The sequence below is a fragment of the Rhinoderma darwinii genome, chromosome 2 (assembly GCF_050947455.1).
Source record: "Rhinoderma darwinii isolate aRhiDar2 chromosome 2, aRhiDar2.hap1, whole genome shotgun sequence".
In the NCBI taxonomy this organism is placed as follows: domain Eukaryota; kingdom Metazoa; phylum Chordata; class Amphibia; order Anura; family Rhinodermatidae; genus Rhinoderma; species Rhinoderma darwinii.
In genome coordinates, this window is record NC_134688.1 from 463299770 (window position 1) to 463319765 (window position 19996).

The 19996-nt window shown below is 45.5% G+C and overlaps 1 protein-coding gene across 2 annotated transcripts; it reads right to left on the reverse strand.

Annotated features, from left to right (window-relative positions):
* Positions 1-241: 241 nt before the first annotated feature.
* SETD4 (SET domain containing 4) lies at positions 242-19018 on the reverse strand. Of its 2 annotated transcripts, XM_075854592.1 has the most exons (12): positions 18799-19018; positions 15073-15161; positions 14010-14105; positions 13421-13458; positions 11312-11400; positions 9999-10428; positions 9813-9902; positions 5335-5509; positions 4728-4809; positions 3273-3353; positions 757-880; positions 242-412 (listed from the first exon to the last, which is right to left on the reverse strand). In XM_075854592.1, the coding sequence occupies exons 2-12, from the start codon at positions 15140-15142 to the stop codon at positions 281-283; spliced, it is 1407 nt and encodes a 468-aa protein (XP_075710707.1). In that variant the 5' UTR covers positions 15143-15161; positions 18799-19018; the 3' UTR covers positions 242-280. The 2 variants fall into 2 exon arrangements, with proteins under 2 accessions (XP_075710707.1, XP_075710708.1); XM_075854593.1 differs by lacking the exon at positions 9813-9902 and having other exon boundaries at positions 18799-19013.
* Positions 19019-19996: the final 978 nt, after the last annotated feature.

Sequence of the window (19996 nt, forward strand, 5' to 3'; positions counted from 1 at the left end):
CATCCTGTATTATACTCCAGAGCTGCACTCACAATTCTGCTGGTAAAGTCAATGTGTGCATACATTACTTATCTTGTACTGATCCTGAGTTATATCCTGTATTATACTCCAGAGCAGCACTCACTATTCTGCTGGTGCGGTCACTGTATAAGATAAGTAATGCTGCTCGGTGTATCTAAACAAGTAAAACAAATTTTTGATAAAACTATTTACAAAGTTACACAAAACACACTGATTGACCTTTCAAAGGTTAACATATCCTTTAACTCCCTCATACAAGTTATATTGTGCTCGAGTCGCCGTTCTGTAAAATATTGGCTGAATATTTCAGAATCTTCATTTCCTCTTGTCTTAAAGCTTCCACTAAATCAAGGTGAGGGTCGGCTGTCTTCTCACTTTTCCGAGAAGAGATCTGAAAAGACAATGTTGTATTGAAAATGTATAAGTCGTAGGATAGGTCGCAAATGTCTGACAGATGAGGGTCCCACCTCTGAAACCACCATCTATCCAGAGATCAGGGGTCCCATGACCACATTTACTTGAATCAGGATGAGCTACAATACTGGACACAGCCATCGGACAAGAGTGGCGCTGTCTCTGGAAGAAAGTGGACGGCTTTTTCTTTTTTCATACACCCCTATTAAAGTCTATGGACCTGTATTTTATAAGTGCGCTATCCCTTTAATTTTGGACAAACATGTAATTGCCATTCAGTTGATGTTTTTGAAGCTGCATTTCAACATTTCGCTGACTCACCGCGTCCAGAGCATGGGAGGTCTGTTCTAGTAAATGGAGGCAGATTTTCCTCGCCAGTTCCACGGACGCCCGTTCACTGGACTCGGAAACAAAACTTCCCAGAAGCACTTTTTTCCAGTACGTGCTGAAATCAAAACATTAAGTGTCAAAAAAATGATGAAAATCAAAGGAAAAATATACAGAAAAAAAATTTTCATTTCATTTTTTTAAATCTCATGTGTCCTGTAATAATGAGCAACACCTACAACATAGACAGCAGATTACGGTTATTATATGTTATTACAGTGCAATTCCTTTAATCCGACATTCGATAATCCAGAAAGTCTGATCATCAAGATTCTAGAATCTGTACTGCAAAATAAAATGGAATTTCAGATTGAGGTTGGAAAATCAATGGAGAATTTCCATTAATGTGCATGTAAATGATACCAGCGGAACGCACTGCGTACACGGATGGACGTTTGGCCGACGTTTCGGCTGTCACCGCAAAAAATATTTATGACTGACCAAAACAAATCCAGATCAAAATTTTGCCAGTTTGACTGTCGGAGACCAATTCATGTCTGATAACTGGAAAATACTAAGGCCCCATGCACACGACCGTATTTTCATCTATCTGTAAATACGGATCCGTAGTCCTCCGTAACTTATCCGTATATACGAAACGGTATCCGCAAATACGGCCCGTAGTGCATCCATATTTGATCCCTATATAGAGATCCATAAAAAAACGAGGGAGGATGCAAATCATGTCACCATCATGTTGCTTCCGTAAATACGGACGGTTTACGGATGCACATCCGTAGCCATCCGTATTTACGGAAGCGCTCGTAGGCGTGAAAATACGGAACGAGGTCCGTGGCCAATAGAAATTAATGGGTCCGTAATTACGGATGAAAAAAAAATACGGTCGTGTGCACGGGGCCAAAATCAGTTGTTTTGGATGATATTTATCTCTGGTCTATGGTCGACTGTATCCCCCATTAAGAGGTCCCTCCGCCACCACATTCGCTTTTACCTCCAACCTCTCATCTCTCCATCTCCCTCGCTGCTCCACCTTGCCCGCTCCTCAACCCATCCTATTCTTTCACCTTTAGGCCTTGTTCACACAGTGCAGATTTTGCATGCATTTTTTTAAACCAAAACCAGAATTGTATCCAGGAGAGCAGACCTATTGGGCCTTACCGTATATATTTATGCTGTTTAGATTTCGTTCCTGCTTTTGGCTTAAAAAATACATGCGAAACCCTTAGCAAATCTGCACTGTGTGAACAAGGCCTAGGGAGGAATATCATGTCAAGCAATAGTGTTTAACATGATGCTCCTAAAGGACTATGTACTGCATAATACAACCGCCAGATGTTGCAGAACCTCTTTTTGAAGAGAAAGGAGTCGTTTCATGTCAATTATCTTCTCAATGTAGATCGGCAGTGTGTGGGATGTATACTAGATTGTGTATTACCCCAACGATTGCATAACCTCATAAATACATGCTCTGGATGAGGCAGAACCTCTTTGAAAGCTATATGTCAGCTGATTGGCTAAAGGACAGGTACACTATATGGCCAATAGTACGTGGACACCCCTCCTAATTATTGAGTCCAGGTGTTTTAGACACTCCCATTGCAAACAGGCGCATAAAGTCAAGCACACAGCCATACAATCTCCATAGAGAGAATGCAGCGTCATCCTCAGAAGAGTGAGCCTTTATTTTTTACACTCTGAAGGGGAAGTCTTAGGTCTAATATATACAAAAAGCACATTATTTGCAGAAAATAACACATTGAAGTATTAAAAATGTATCCCTTCCTAAATATTACACCTTTAATAGACCCATAACGGTTCCTGCGCCCTTAGGCGGCACAGTATTTAACTTGTTTAAAGCAGAAGTTCGTGCTTCAGAGCTGCACCTCCCCCTGTAACTAGTGAAAGGAAGTTTTAACCATGAGCCACCATTTTATCAGGGTATGGAGAGCTGTCTTTGGTCATGCAGTCACCCATCTACTTGTAATTCCTCTTGTTTCAAAGAGGTTCTACAGCAGGCGGGTCACTCTATAGTGCAGTGATTCATCTTGATCGCTTACAAAAAGGATTACATCATCTAATGTGTTTATATTCAAAGTATATGTTAAAAAATATCTTAAAGGGTAACTAAACGTTCAACAAACTTCTGACATGTCATAGCGACACGTCAGAAGTTTGGATTGGTGGGGGTCCGAGCACTGAGACCCCCACCAATCACTAAAACGCCAGAAATCAACGTATAGGAGTACAGGCTCAATAGAAAGTCTATGAGCCCAGACTCTGACACATTGATTTCCGGAAGAAGCCGAACAGACACGAAGCGGCTGAGCGTTCACACAAGCACTTCTGCAGCTTCGTTTTAGCGATTGGTGGGGGTCTCAGCGCTCGGACCCCCACCAATACAAACTTCTGACGTGTCGCTATGACATCAGAAGTTTGTTGAATGCTTAGTTACCCTTTTATGAAACAAAAATATGGAACACATTTCATACAATTCATCCGCTCCAAGACGCAGGAGTTTGCACGCTGTAAGGAGTCTCCAGGAGGGACCGTCTTGTCCAAACGTCAGGTTCCTGGAAGGAGCAAATTACTGAGAGTCACATGAGCAGAACACAGAATTACTGCCAGTACAAAACATGTCCCCATGAGGCCAGAAATACACAAACATTTTTTGGGGTCATAGCAACACAGTCATGAAAAAGTGGTCCCGGCAAAACCTTAGGGCGAATTCACACAATGCAGCTTTTCAGTGTAGATTTCACTCTGAAAAATCGCAGCAATTTACAGTACAAGACATAAGGGAGGGGTTTTAGAAACCCCATTCACAAATAGTGGAAAAAATTATTGTGGGATTGAGATTGTAAAATTCGCAGCAAGTCAATTCTGCTGCGGAATTATTGCGGATTATCACCGCGGATTTCATCCAAGTAGGGTCTTACGCACCGACTAAAAGTTACTGGCACCTCACCATGTAATACTCATGTTATTTATCTGGAAGAATCTCCATAGCAAATAAGTCAAATGTGAAACAATGGGCAGATTTATTCAAACCAGTTCATGGAAAATGTGGAGAGGTTGCCCATAACAACCAATCAGATTCCAGCTCTCATTTTTCAGGGTCCATTTTGAAAACAAAAGCAGCAATCTGGTTGGTTCTTAACGGCAATGGCTCTACATTTTGCACCAGGTTTGATAAATCTCCCCATTGGGCTTCATTTATCAAACTGTCTAACACAAAAAATGGCCCCATTGGCTATAGCAACCAATCACAGGGCAACTTTCATTTTTTCAGTGAAATCTAAGAAATGAAAGCTGAGCTCTGATTGGTTGCTATGGACAACTAGGCCGGTTTCGATAAATCTTCTCCAGTGTTATGTTAAATCCACATGTGTTGCCATTACAGGGCTTGTCGTATTAGGATATTCCCTGTTCATATGGCCTATTAGGACATACGGATGCAATACAGGGAGGTCCCCTGCTTAGAATCCACCTCTGGGAAGAGGTGGTGATTTCATTGCCCAACTCCAGATTCAGCCCGTGATAACCCCGCTGTAAAGCATACCCCCTCCATGATGTGCTGAGAGGGTGGGGAGGAGTTCCCTTAAAGGGGATGTCTGGTTTAGAAAACCCATTTTCAAATACCCTATTAGAGATTCCTGATAGGGATTATGTAATGCTTTGTTTCCCCTGTGGGGGCACTACAGGGAAATTGAACACTTACTGTCAGGTTCATCCATGGATTACAAATGATCGCTGGGGGTCCCAGGATTGGGTCGCCCTGTGATCAGCTACATTCAGGGGACTTTTGTGACAAAAAGGGATTATCAAAAGCAGACTAATGTCCTACAAAGAGATTAGCCCACATTCGAAGGAATATTGGCTCAGGCTGTGAAACAACTCCCACTGTACACAGGTGAATGATGAATACAATATTGATAGGAACTTACTCTAAAAAGCCATTTTCTTTAAGAAGTGACCATTTCCTCTGTAACTGTTTGTCTTTTCCGGACACAAACTGAAGGATGGCATCTAGTCATAAAAAATAATCATAACAGATAGATAGATAGATAGATAGATAGATAGATAGATAGATAGATAGATAGATAGATAGATAGATAGATAGATAGATAGATAGATAGATAGATAGATATGAGATAGATAGATAGATAGATAGATAGATAGATAGATAGATAGATAGATAGATAGATAGATAGATAGATAGATAGATAGATAGATAGATAGATATGATATAGATAGATAGATAGATAGATAGATAGATAGATAGATATGAGATAGATAGATAGATATGATATAGATAGATAGATAGATAGATAGATAGATAGATAGATAGATAGATAGATAGATAGATAGATAGATAGATAGATAGATAGATATATGAATGGGGCATCTGTGGCTGGCAGTGTTATGGGGTCCCACTGTGACTTAAAGGGGAATCCCAACCAACAAAAATCAGTCTTTTTGGTGCAACTGGAAATCCCCATTCCCTTTTACCCATACAATTGATAATACAGGTACATTAAAGACTATACAAACCTCTCGTAACATAAACACTTTGATGAGGATTGTTAGCTGCAATAAAGCCATAATCCAGGAGGAGGCGCTGGTTATCATGATGTCCATAGCATATAAACACCTGTTGATATTTCCTATATGGGACCATAGTCCTTATCTCGTAACACCGGTTCTCCTCATTAAAAGCAGCTTCCACCTTTCAAGAATAGAATACATTAAAAAGTCTGAACATATTAGACAAACAAAATCCATACAGTAGCCAATAGGTAAAATTGGCAAAACTGCAAGGAGACCTACCAGAGAAAATATACAAAAAGCCGTAATGTGAATAAAAAAATATGAAAAATATCTTGCTTCTATCCTGAGATCTGATCTCCTGTTACAGGCCTTAAGACTGAGCTGCACTACTGAGATATTCTGATGTCCCCTTCTCCTTTCTGTTAGGTGCAATGGTGTCATGGAGACTCTGTGTGGATCCAAATCAATCCACTTCCATGTTCACACATATAGGCCACTATTCCAGACAGTTAGAATGTAGATATTGATGTTTTTCGTTCCGTACCAGGTCTCCATGACAACACTACACTTGGCAGAAATCAGAAGGATCAGGTCTTCAGAATCTCTCAGTAGTACAGCCTCAGGCTTTGGACCTATAACTTAAAGCGAGTACCAAACACCGGATGGACACTTTCCATATGCGAAATTCGTCAGTACACTCCCCATATGCGGCACTCGTCTGTACACTCCCCATATGCGGCACTCGTCTGTACACTCCCCATATGCGGCACTCGTCTGTACACTCCCCATATGCGGCACTCGTCTGTACACTCCCCATATGCGGCACTCGTCTGTACACTCCCCATATGCGCACTTGTCTGTACACTCCCCATATGCGGCACTCGTCTGTACACTCTCCATATGCGGCACTCGTCTGTACACTCCCCATATGCGGCACTCGTCTGTACACTCTACATATGCGGCACTCGTCTGTACACTCTACATATGCGGCACTCGTCTGTACACGCTCCATATGCGGCACTCGTCTGTACACCCTCCATATGCGGCACTCGTCTTTACACTCCCCATATGCGCACTCGTCTGTACACTCCCCATATGCGGCACTCGTCTGTACACTCCCCATATGCGGCACTCGTTTGTACACTCTCCATATGCGGCACTCGTCTGTACACTCCCCATATGCGCACTCGTCTGTACACTCTCCATATGCGGCACTCGTCTGTACACTCTCCATATGTGCACTCGTCTGTACACTCCCCATATGCGCACTCGTTTGTACACTCTCCATATGCGGCACTCGTCTGTACACTCCCCATATGCGGCACTCGTCTGTACACTCCCCATATGCGGCACTCGTCTGTACACTCTACATATGCGGCACTCGTCTGTACACGCTCCATATGCGGCACTCGTCTGTACACCCTCCATATGCGCACTCGTCTGTACACCCTCCATATGCGGCACTCGTCTGTACACTCCCCATATGCGGCACTCGTCTGTACACTCTACATATGCGGCACTCGTCTGTACACGCTCCATATGCGGCACTCGTCTGTACACGCTCCATATGCGGCACTCGTCTGTACACCCTCCATATGCGGCACTCGTCTTTACACTCCCCATATGCGCACTCGTCTGTACACTCCCCATATGCGGCACTCGTCTGTACACTCTCCATATGCGCACTCGTCTGTACACTCCCCATATGCGCACTCGTCTGTACACTCTCCATATGCGGCACTCGTCTGTACACTCCCCATATGCGGCACTCGTCTGTACACGCTCCATATGCGGCACTCGTCTGTACACCCTCCATATGCGGCACTCGTCTGTACACTCCCCATATGCGGCACTCGTCTGTACACTCTACATATGCGGCACTCGTCTGTACACGCTCCATATGCGGCACTCGTCTGTACACCCTCCATATGCGGCACTCGTCTGTACACCCTCCATATGCGGCACTCGTCTGTACACCCTCCATATGCGGCACTCGTCTTTACACTCCCCATATGCGGCACTCGTCTGTACACTCTCCATATGCGCACTCGTCTGTACACTCCCCATATGCGCACTCGTCTGTACACTCTCCATATGCGGCACTCGTCTGTACACTCCCCATATGCGGCACTCGTCTGTACACTCCCCATATGCGGCACTCGTCTGTACACTCTCCATATGCGGCACTCGTCTGTACACCCTCCATATGCGGCACTCGTCTTTACACTCCCCATATGCGCACTCGTCTGTACACTCCCCATATGCGGCACTCGTCTGTACACTCTCCATATGCGCACTCGTCTGTACACTCCCCATATGCGCACTCGTCTGTACACCCTCCATATGCGGCACTCGTCTGTACACTCTCCATATGCGGCACTCGTCTGTACACTCCCCATATGCGCACTCGTCTGTACACCCTCCATATGCGGCACTCGTCTGTACACTCTCCATATGCGGCACTCGTCTGTACACCCTCCATATGCGGCACTCGTCTGTACACTCCCCATATGCGGCACTCGTCTGTACACTCTACATATGCGGCACTCCTCTGTACACGCTCCATATGCGGCACTCGTCTGTACACGCTCCATATGCGGCACTCGTCTGTACACGCTCCATATGCGGCACTCGTCTGTACACCCTCCATATGCGGCACTCGTCTGTACACTCCCCATATGCGGCACTCGTCTGTACACTCTCCATATGCGCACTCGTCTGTACACTCCCCATATGCGCACTCGTCTGTACACGCTCCATATGCGGCACTCGTCTGTACACGCTCCATATGCGGCACTCGTCTGTACACCCTCCATATGCGGCACTCGTCTTTACACTCCCCATATGCGGCACTCGTCTGTACACTCTCCATATGCGCACTCGTCTGTACACTCCCCATATGCGCACTCGTCTGTACACTCTCCATATGCGGCACTCGTCTGTACACTCCCCATATGCGGCACTCGTCTGTACACTCCCCATATGCGGCACTCGTCTGTACACTCTCCATATGCGGCACTCGTCTGTACACCCTCCATATGCGGCACTCGTCTTTACACTCCCCATATGCGCACTCGTCTGTACACTCCCCATATGCGCACTCGTCTGTACACCCTCCATATGCGGCACTCGTCTGTACACTCTCCATATGCGGCACTCGTCTGTACACCCTCCATATGCGGCACTCGTCTGTACACTCCCCATATGCGGCACTCGTCTGTACACTCTACATATGCGGCACTCGTCTGTACACGCTCCATATGCGGCACTCGTCTGTACACGCTCCATATGCGGCACTCGTCTGTACACCCTCCATATGCGGCACTCGTCTTTACACTCCCCATATGCGCACTCGTCTGTACACTCCCCATATGCGGCACTCGTCTGTACACTCTCCATATGCGCACTCGTCTGTACACTCCCCATATGCGCACTCGTCTGTACACTCTCCATATGCGGCACTCGTCTGTACACTCCCCATATGCGGCACTCGTCTGTACACTCCCCATATGCGGCACTCGTCTGTACACTCTCCATATGCGGCACTCGTCTGTACACCCTCCATATGCGGCACTCGTCTTTACACTCCCCATATGCGCACTCGTCTGTACACTCCCCATATGCGGCACTCGTCTGTACACTCTCCATATGCGCACTCGTCTGTACACTCCCCATATGCGCACTCGTCTGTACACCCTCCATATGCGGCACTCGTCTGTACACTCTCCATATGCGGCACTCGTCTGTACACTCTCCATATGCGGCACTCGTCTGTACACTCTCCATATGCGGCACTCGTCTGTACACTCTCCATATGCGGCACTCGTCTGTACACCCTCCATATGCGGCACTCGTCTGTACACCCTCCATATGCGGCACTCGTCTGTACACTCTCCATATGCGGCACTCGTCCGTACACTCTCCATATGCGCACTCGTCTGTACACCCTCCATATGCGGCACTCGTCTGTACACCCTCCATATGCGGCACTCGTCTGTACACTCTCCATATGCGGCACTCGTCTGTACACTCTCCATATGCGGCACTCGTCTGTACACTCTCCATATGCGGCACTCGTCTGTACACCCTCCATATGCGGCACTCGTATGTACACTCTCCATATGCGGCACTCGTCTGTACACTCTCCATATGCGGCACTCGTCTGTACACTCTCCATATGCGGCACTCGTCTGTACACCCTCCATATGCGGCACTCGTCTGTACACTCTCCATATGCGGCACTCGTCCGTACACTCTCCATATGCGCACTCGTCTGTACACCCTCCATATGAGGCACTCGTCTGTACACCCTCCATATGCGGCACTCGTCTGTACACCCTCCATATGCGGCACTCGTCTGTACACCCTCCATATGCGGCACTCGTCTGTACACCCTCCGTATGCGGCACTCGTCTGTACACCCTCCATATGCGGCACTCGTCTGTACTCCCTCCATATGCGGCACTCGTCTGGACACTCACCATATGCGGCACTTGTCCATACACTCCAGAGCCCTCTAACCCCTTCCTCTCTGCAGTCACTGTAGCACTGTAAATTGACAGTCTCTCTCTCTGCAAACATAGTGAACGTAATGGAGCATTATTACTCCAGTGACATGTTTGCAGTCATATTATATAAGAGGTACCAGGCAGGTATTCATGTGTTACCTGCACCCCTGCATTGTGGTTCAGTAGGTCTAAATATGGCGCCAGGGCGTACACATCCTGCTCCGCAGAAAAACATTCCCTGTGTGCGTGCTTCATATACACTGTCCTGGTGTTCACCGTGCACCAGGCCCACCGCACTGCGTCATAGGTTAATATGTTCTCCACGATCCCAGGAAACAAGGGTGTCAGGGACGTGAAGAACGGCAATGCTGAAGAGTAGAATTCCTGAACGGCGCTCCTCTGCTCCACGGCTTTCTGTTTAACAGGATCAGGCAAATAATTCACGGTCTCTGCTTCCCAGTGAACTGGACAGTGGTAGGCACTGGGCAATACATCCAAGTACGGCTTCCATGGTGATTGATCTCCAGTGTATCTCTCCAAGACTAAGAACGTGCACAGAGCCAGCAGAGGGGACACAGGGGGGCGCCACCTGTCATACACAAAAAACTCCATAAGAGGCAATGACACTTTTGATGCAGCAGAGCGGAGTTTGTCATTTGGTACAACTCAAATGTTGGTCAGCTATATTGTTCTATGCAGCCATTTCATAGTTATTTCTGTTACGAGCAAAGCTATGTGACAAACAATATGGCTGCTATTACAGGTCCCACCGGGGTGGTCACCCAGCTTTCCTAGAGTACTGAATGGCAGATCTGCCTCGTTAAGCAGTGATAAGACCACTGCTACTATATGCCTGGATAACTAGTCAGCTTTTCTGTACATGGCTCTGAGTAAGAACCCCATATGGGAACACAGTGATTTCCCTTTCATGAGCTGCATACGGGAAAGCTTGCAATAATATAAATAAAGCAGAAAGGCTATGTCCATCTTCATAACCAATTTTTTTGATTGTCCTGATGTTTCTAAAATAAAAAAATAAAGCAAAAAGTCTTAATAAAAAAGGTCTTATTTTTTTTTGTGTATACAGCTCCTATGCGGATCTATGTGTCTCCATGGTAAACGACTACAAACAAACCCTGTGTAGTCTGATTCTGCAGCCATACTCTCTTATGTGTCCACTACTTCTTGCTAACCTATCAAATGTATGTAGAGAACAGAAGAAAGGGAGGATGACTGACTGAAGGATCAGACTACACAGGGCTTGTTTGTTGTCTGTTGCCCTGACGACACATCGGTCTACAGAGGAGCTGGAGAGACAAAACCATAGAATTAACCTCTAAATACAGCAGCCTGCTCAAAAATAGTGGTAGACGTTTGTGGTCCACTGACGAAAATAGGCATTGAAATTAAAAAGTGAATTGAAATACTGGTAGAAATGATATGTTCTATGTCACGAGTCATGAATTTCTCACCTGTGGATATACTTGCCAAGGTAACTGGTGAGGACAGTGCTGGTGGTGAGCAGACAAGATTCTGGAAGGGAAATAATCAGTTCTCCTGGCTGGGAAAAGCATAGAAATCAGGGCAGATTGGGGTTTAGGTTCCGTCACTGTAAAAATCTAGGGGCTTGTGTCGCCTTAGTGCGTATTCTTCTCTAGAAACAATGCAGTATATAGCGCATCAGATCTCTCTCATAATCAGTCTAGCACCTGTGCAAGCAGGACTAGGTTAGGGAGGAGACACTGAATATAAACAATGAAGGTTTCCATTCACTGACTGCGGGTAGAGATCTGTGAGGAATTGATATGATGCAGATTGCAGGGGTTTTTCTACACGTCACCCCCTTGAAGTACAATAGAGTCAGCCTGAAAACAATAGATTGTGTAAAACTTTATAGCAATTTTTTTTGATATTTCTAATGTCTTAAAGGGAACCTGTCCGTTTATTTAGGCCCCTGAAACTGCCACCATGGCCATACTACCTCACCAGCCTAAGAGGCTCAGGTACATGGCAAACCCAGGAGTCCATTGTTGGGCCCCCTGGCTGCCAGGGCACCCCACCATTGTGAAACCACTTACGTGCTGCTGTCAGCATTGATCGCGGCATCCGAATGTTTAAACCACTGGGTTAGTGGTCAACTCCGATCCTGGGTAAGGCATGGTGGGTGACCTGCCCACTCCTCACATCATACTATTACACACAGTGCGAGAAGGGGTTACATTTGATAACAAGAGACCACTAAGAGTGTAATAATCAGATCCCTCGGTCTGACCCCAGAAACAGGAAAAATAAGTGAATTTCAATATACACTATATGGCCAAATGTATGTGGACACCTGACCATCACACCTATATGAGCTTGTTGGACATGCCACTCCAAAACCATGGCCTCTTCTGGGGGCTTTCTACAAGATTTTGGTTCGTGTCTGTGGGAATTTGTGCCCATTCATCCAGAAATGCATTTGTGAGGTCAGACACTGATGTTGGGGGAGAAGGTCTGGCTGACAATCATTGTACCAATTCATTACAAAGGTGTTGGATGGGGCTGAGGTCAGGACTCTGAGCAGCCACTCGAGTTCCTCCACAACAAACTCCTCACCCCATGTTTTTATGGAGCTCGCTGTGTGCACTGGAGCCGTCATGCTGGAACAGAAAAGGGGTTGAACCCCAAACTGTTACCACAAAGTTAGAAGCTCCAATTGTGTAAAGTGTCTTTATATGCTGTATTTTTAATATTACTCTTCGCTGGAAATAAGGGACTGAACCCTGAAAAACAGCCCCAGACCATTATCCCTCCTCCACCACGTTACAGCAGTCACTATGCAGTCAGGTAGTTAGCGTTCTCCTGGCCTCCCCCAAACCCAGATTCCTCCATCAGACTGCCAGATAGTGAGCTGTCATTACATTGCTGTGTGCTTGATTTTATGAACCGGTTTTCAATAATTATGAGAGTGTCCACATACTATTGGCCATATGCTGTCATTATGTAATTAAAGAGGATCGGTCACCAGTTTATAACTTCCCTATCTCCTACCTAATCTAATAGGCGCTTTGATGTAGATAACTACTGTGTTATGAACATTTTACGATTTATGCAAATTTTTTCGAAATGCCCAACTGGGTGTTTTTTTCTATTCACCAAGTGGGCGTTGTATAGAAAAGTGTATGACGCTGACCAATCCACAACATACACTTCTCTTCATTCCAGCCCAGCATGATTCACAGCACAGCATGATCTCGCGAGATCACTCTGTGACATCATTTCCTCCCGCAGGTCCTTCATCGGAGCGACGAAAGATTGAACAGACATCGCCTCCAGCCGTGCCATGACGTTTATCCGAATCTGCAGCGGCTGGAGGCGATGTCTGTTCAGTTGGGCATTTAGAAAAAATTGGCATAAATTGAAAAATGTTGATAACTTGGTCAATAATAAAAGTTTAAAACAAAAAAACATTCAGTAGTTATCTACATCAAAGCGCCTGTTAGATTAGGTAGGAGATAGGGAAGTTATAAACTGGTGACAGAGGATCTTTAATTTCCAAGCACTATATTACTTATTATTTGTAGTGTATCGTCACCAACCTGCAGCAATTGACTGGCCATCAGTCCTCTCCCAGTATCTTGAAGATAAATAAAAGAGGAATGAAGAATGAAAGAATTAAAAAAAAGAAATAAAACAATGTATCAGTGAGTTTGGTCCAACTTTCTAATTACTTTTTATTAAAAATTATTTTTACTTTTTGAGATACAGCTGCTTTATATCCTGTATACAGAGCAGCTATATCTAGCGCTGAGACCTGAATCCGTCAGGTCAGTAGGACTGACGGGTTCAGTGTCAGCGTGTACTCCTGTTATTCATCACATCTGTTATAAACTTAGATGTGATCAATAACGGCTCGATCCTGCGTGTCAGAGACACCCAGGCCCCGCTGACGCTGAACCCGTCAGTCCCGCTGATCTGACGGATTCAAGTCTCAACGTTAGATACAGCTGCTCTGTATACAGAAAAAGTCAAATATATTTTTTAATAAAAAAGTAATTAAAAAGTTGCACCAAACACAAAGGGGTACATAGCCTCTAAGTAATTTGTGCAAGTTCACTTAAACATGGCATTTGAAACAGAGTAGCTAAATGGTTCCCAAATAAATATATAAATATATGTTCTTTTTACCTGGAAAATGTGCCGTCCTCAGCCGCTTGTCCTGAAACCCTCTCTCCTTCATCCACCTCCTCAGCTGGATATTTTGCCTTTCATGACATTGATTCACTATAGGCAACAACAGCAAATGAGATGACAGCAAACAAGTACAGTCGTATAACATACAAACCCCTTCCCTTCACAGACATTCTCATTAAAGAGGATCAGTCACTAGTTTAGTAATGCCCTATCTCCTACTAATCTAATAGGCGCTGTCACACTGATGATACTAGTGAAAATTGTGTCCTAAAAAGTTTATTATTTTAGAAGTTATGAGCATTTTTTTAAATATGCAAATGAGCTTATACTAGACAAGTGGGAGGTAACAGCAGCGATTCTCCTGAGGTGGAGCTCCTCCCAGCCTCTGACGCTGTCCTATCAGCATGAAGCTGCTTCACACAGTGTGAGAGACTGAGGCTGGAAGGAGGGGGGATCACTTCAAATAGCCATATCCCCGGCTGTGGACCACCTAGAACCGTGGTTCTGGTGGCATATGAAAGATGAGATTCTAATCTAACCAGGATCGCAGTTCTAGCTGTGAAACAACCGGAGATGTCACCAGTTAAATACACAGTCGGCATAATAGCGACTATTAGATTAGTTAGGAGATCGGGAATTAATAAACTGGTGACAGAGTCCCTTTAAATAAGACCTCTCCTGACATGTCTATTTTAGTAAATCCTTGTATTACCCATGAAATAACAATTCTGGACCATCTTTTCTTAGAACTCTGTATTATGCCATTCCTCTGTTATTACTACGGGAAATGTATAAATAAATTGACAACTAGACCATACCATTCCCCCTTGTCAATAGGGTGTGTCCTTACAAAGTCTGATATTGGCAGCATCAATCGGAATAAAAACGATATCCTCAGAAAATAAAAACAGACCAGAAAGCATAAAGAGAATATTTTAATGAATCTAAGGAATATACATTGCTAAATATGTTGGTGCCATAAAGGCATCGGGAAATAAAATGTTCGCTGAGAACCTTATTAACATGTAGATAAAAACCAGCCTTGGTCTTGTGTTACCTGTAGATGTTTCCAGAACTTTCTTCTTCCGGCGTCTTCCTGTCCGTCCTCGTTTAGGATTCATTTTCATTCTTCATATTTGTTTGTGTCTGAAATAAAATGTAAAAAAAAAAACAAATGTGAATAAGCACGTGGACTACGCGTGGCTGTACATAGGGGCTCGTGCCAGGCACGGGAATGAACAGCGCGATCTCACCGCTCAATGAAACGCATTATGATGGTACACGGGATCGGTCTTAGAGAGGATTTCCCACAGGATATGCCATACAATTCTGTTCAACGGAGGATCAACATCCAGGACCCCCCCCCCCCACCTGAGAACGCCAGGGTTGAGGTCCCATCTGCTTTTTCCCTGCACAGCGACACTCCTGTCCACCCACTTGTGTAAGCGTGCTTTTACGTGGCCTAATACCGGAATGGAAAAACGGGCGCCAATCGACGATACAGCATGTCGATGGGCGCTCGTTAGTTCTATTCACGAGGGGCTGTGTAGGGGGACGAGCAATCGTTAAAGTCTATGTACACCATTGAAATCATTGGGTTTGAAGCAACTTTCAAAATACTTTTTCTAAAAATGATTTTTACTTTTTGAGATACAGCTGCTTTGTATCCTGTATGCAGAGCAGCTGTATCTAGCGCTGAGACCTGAATGCATCAGGTCAGCGGGACTGACGGGTTCAGTGTCAGCGTGTCCTCCTGTTAATCATCACATCTGTTATAAACTTAGATGTGATCAATAACAGCTCGATCCGGCATGTCAGAGGCATGCAGGACCTGCTGACACTGAACACGTCAGTGCCGCTGACGCGACAGATTCAAGTCTCAGTGCTAGATACAGCTGCTCTGTATACAGAAAAAAGAAAAATTATTTTTCTGTATCCAGCGCTGAGACTTAAATCCGTCAGGTCAGCAGGACTGACGGGTTCAGTGTCAGCGGGTCCTGCATGCCTCTGACATGCCGGATCGAGCTGTTATCGATCACATGTAAGTTCATAACTTAGATGTGATGAATAACAGGAGGACATGCAGGACCCGCTGACACTGAACCCGTCAGTCCCGCGGACCTGACGGACACAGGTTTCAGCACTAGATACAACTGCTCAGTCTACAGTATACAAAGCAGCTGTATCTCAAAATGTAGAAATAATTTTTAATAAAAACTAATTAGAAAGTTGGAACAAACCCACTGGTAGATATTTTTATGAAAAAAAAACTTTTTCCAAAGGTGGACATAGCCTTTAAAACAATAGTTGGTCGACATGCATTTGCTGGTTCATCGGCTGATTGTAGCGCTCCACTCTACTGGACAGGGCCGTGCTGCAGTTCCCTGCACAGCGGGTGGAGCGGATTGTCGCTGTGCAGGGTAAACCTGTAATCATTCTAAGAATTGGTGGGGGTCCCGGCAATCAGACCCCACTAAACAGAAAGCAATGACATATCCTAGTGATACGCCATCACTTGTAATACTGGGAAAACACCTTTAATGGCCACCTATCTCCAGAACCATTAAAAGGATATTTCTAATTTAATACCACAAACCTATCTCTAGAACGGGGGTCACTCGCTCCCCTTCCCACCCGGTGAAGCTGCTGCCGGCGGAAATGAATGGTGAGGAGGTCGCTCGCTATTCATTTCTTTAGGTGTTAGGCTTTATTCAGACGAACGTAAAATACGCGCGTGCAACGCGCGTGATTTTCACGTGCGTTGCCCGTAGCTATATTTGTCAATGGGGCCGTGCAGACATGGCAGCGTTTTTTGCGCAGCGTTGCTCCGTTGCCAAAAACTCACGACATGTCCGTTGATTCAGCGTTTTCAACGCATCACGCACCCATTGAAGTCAATGGGTGCGTGAAAACCACGCATGTCGCACGGAAGCACTTCCGTGCGAACTGCGTGTTTGCGCAACAGCTGTCAAAAGGATGAATGTAAACAGAAAAGCACCACGTGCTTTTCTGTTTCCGAACATCCAAACGGAGTGTCTTTGCGATTAGCGAACCCCGACAACCGAAGCTAACTTCACCGGGTTCGGCCAAACTCGTTTTGGCCGAACCCGGCAAAAAAATTTCCGGTCCGCGACGTCGGGAGACATTCACTGTGCATGGTGTTGAAAGAGTTAAACTGTTTCAGCACCATGGACAGTGACTTGCGATCCCAAAATACATGAACCTGTAAAAAAAAACGAAGTTCTAACTTACCGATTACTCCTGTCTCCTTCCTGCAGTCCGACCTCCCGGGATGACACTTCAGTTCAAGTGACAGCTCCAGCCAATCACAGGCCAAGCACAGGCTGCAGCCAATCACAGGCTGCAGCGGTCACTTGGACTGCCGCGTCATCCAGGGAGGTGGGGCTCGATGTCAAGAGAGGCGCGTCACCAAGGACGCGTCACCATTGGAAGTTCTCGGTAAGTAGGAACTTTATCTTTTTTTTTACAGGTTTTTCGCTGTTGTGTTCGGCATTCACTGTCGAGGGTGCTGAAAGATTTAGCGCTTTCAGCACTTTGGACAGTGACGGGCGTCGACAAGCCTCATCTCTATGATGCCGGCTGCGCGAAAATCACGCAGCCGCGCATCAGACACGGATGACACACGCAGCTGTCAAATGGTTTTTGCGCGCTCAAAACGCCGCGTTGTTTGCGCGCGCAAAAACGCAACGCTCGTGTGAATCCAGCCTTACAGAAACAGCCCAACAAGCTGGCTCCGCTGTTTCCATTCACTCTCTGCCTGGATGCAGCGGCCGCCTCACCAGGTGGAATGGAGGTCGGGTGACTTCCATTCTAGAGATAGGTGCGGGGTATTAAATTAGGAACACCCCTATAATGGACCTGCGACTATCACAGGATATCAGACCGCGTGGTCTTCTCAGGTACAGTCACAAAAGGGACAGCGTGAAGCAATGGTGGGTTGTCTTGCAAAGCAGCATCGCAAAATCTCACTATGGTGCCGGGATGCTGCCAGGCAAGGGTTAACAAGGCACTTTGCAGCCCCCTACACTACATCCTGAACATCCGTAAAAGTTTGTTTCTGATTTTAGGGTAAAGATTTATTGTTGTATAAAAAAACAAAAGTTCTGACACTTTCTAACATACTTTTTTATTTCTTCACTATTTTCAAGACCTCTGCTTGCTGTTAGCTGTATGAATGCAGACAATTAGCTGTTTTTGAGTGCAGAAAGCTGCAACGGGGGAAATTAACCCCTTGACGCACCATGACGTATCTGTACATAATGAATTGCCTTACCCGGAGGCACCGTGACACACAGTTACATCACGGCGATCGCGAGGGTATAGGGGCTGTCCCGTAGGTTTCCGTTGGTGATTGACAGCCAGGCTCCAACCCCTTAGACGCCGTAGTCAATAGCGACTGCTGCGTTTAAGGTGAGGGGCTACCTCTGTTACTCCATTGGGGCGCTGATCGGTTACCATGGCAATTATGGGGCCTAGCAAAAAGCCACCAGGTCTGCCATAAACATCTGCCTTATAGGGCACATGGAAAGGGTTGTCCAGATGCATCAATCCCTTTAAAATCAGTCCTGCTCTAATCTTACTGCAGTTTGTTGCAATGTATCAGCAGCTCAAATCGCTTACATACACTGAAACACTGCAACAAACCCTCAGCAGTAGGTCAGGACTAGATTTAAATAAAGCGATTACCGTTCCCATCCAATTACAGATGAAGCTTCACATAACAAGGACATTGCGCCGTATTGAACGTAGGAGATAAGCTTACATCACCGCAGGAAAGGAGGACCTTGTCAGCAGTGTCCATGTGGGAGACAGAACTTTACTTCCGGGAATGATTCTTCCGCCGACACGTCTCGTTGGATAGTGTTGTGTGACGTCACGGACAACGTGATACGAGGGTGAAAGAGCGCACTGCAGTCGTTCTACTGAGAGTCTCCGCTGCACGCGGACCGCCATCTTTCCTGAGGCTAATTCTCAGAGCTGTGCCAAGTGAACTGCAGAGAAAATGTGATGGTCCAAAGCTGTAATTAGTGGTCCTCTGTGCTGTGTTTTAATCTATGGCGTGCCTAAACTTGTATTCACATAATGCTATATGTATAAATGGTGTCACAGCTGCAATTCGGTGCAAAAGCAGCGCCATAAATGGCGCAAAGATGTTCACTAACTTCTGATATGAGTGGCAATTTAACCAAAAATGAGTGTGGTTAAAGAAAGACGCCAACAGGTAGTCAAAACTTACGCAAACGTGAAATATAAGGGTATGTTCACACGCTAAACTAAAAACGGCTGTAAAATACAGAGCTGTTTTCAAGGCCGTTTGTAAAGCATCAAACTTTTTGATGCGTTTTTTGGAGCCGTTTCTGGAGCTGTTTTTCTATTGACCCAATGAAAAACGGCTCCAAAAACAGCTCAAGAAGTGACATGCGCTTCTATGTACAGGGCATTTTTTTACGCACCATTGTTTTCAAACGGTTGCGTAAAAAACGCCCCGTCTGAACGAAACACAGTTTTTCCCATTGAAATCAATAGACAAAAGCTTGGAGGCGTTCAGCTTCCATTTTTTCGAGGAGTTTACACCCAGAAAAATGCCTGAAAACCCTGCGTGTGAACATACCCTTTTACATACATGATTTGGGCTGGGGGGGGGGTCACTTTTTTTGAAAACATGGGTTTTGGGCGCCATCAGATGATTTTGATGTGTTTTAATTGGTGTGAATTGAAGGAGCGGTTTTGCCCAATGATGAGCTGTTTGTGGGCCGGTCCCTGCTGTAATCCGGGTGAGTCATTCGCATAATATACGGACCCGTCCAGAAGGATAGACACTCTTTGCAGCGACTTCCGCTCTGGCAGTGACAATCAGCATAGACAAGGAATATTTACTATAAAAGCAGCGTGAGAGATTGATCTAAACTGGTGAAAAGGAAAAGTGGAGTATTACTCATAGCCACCTAAGGACATGTTCA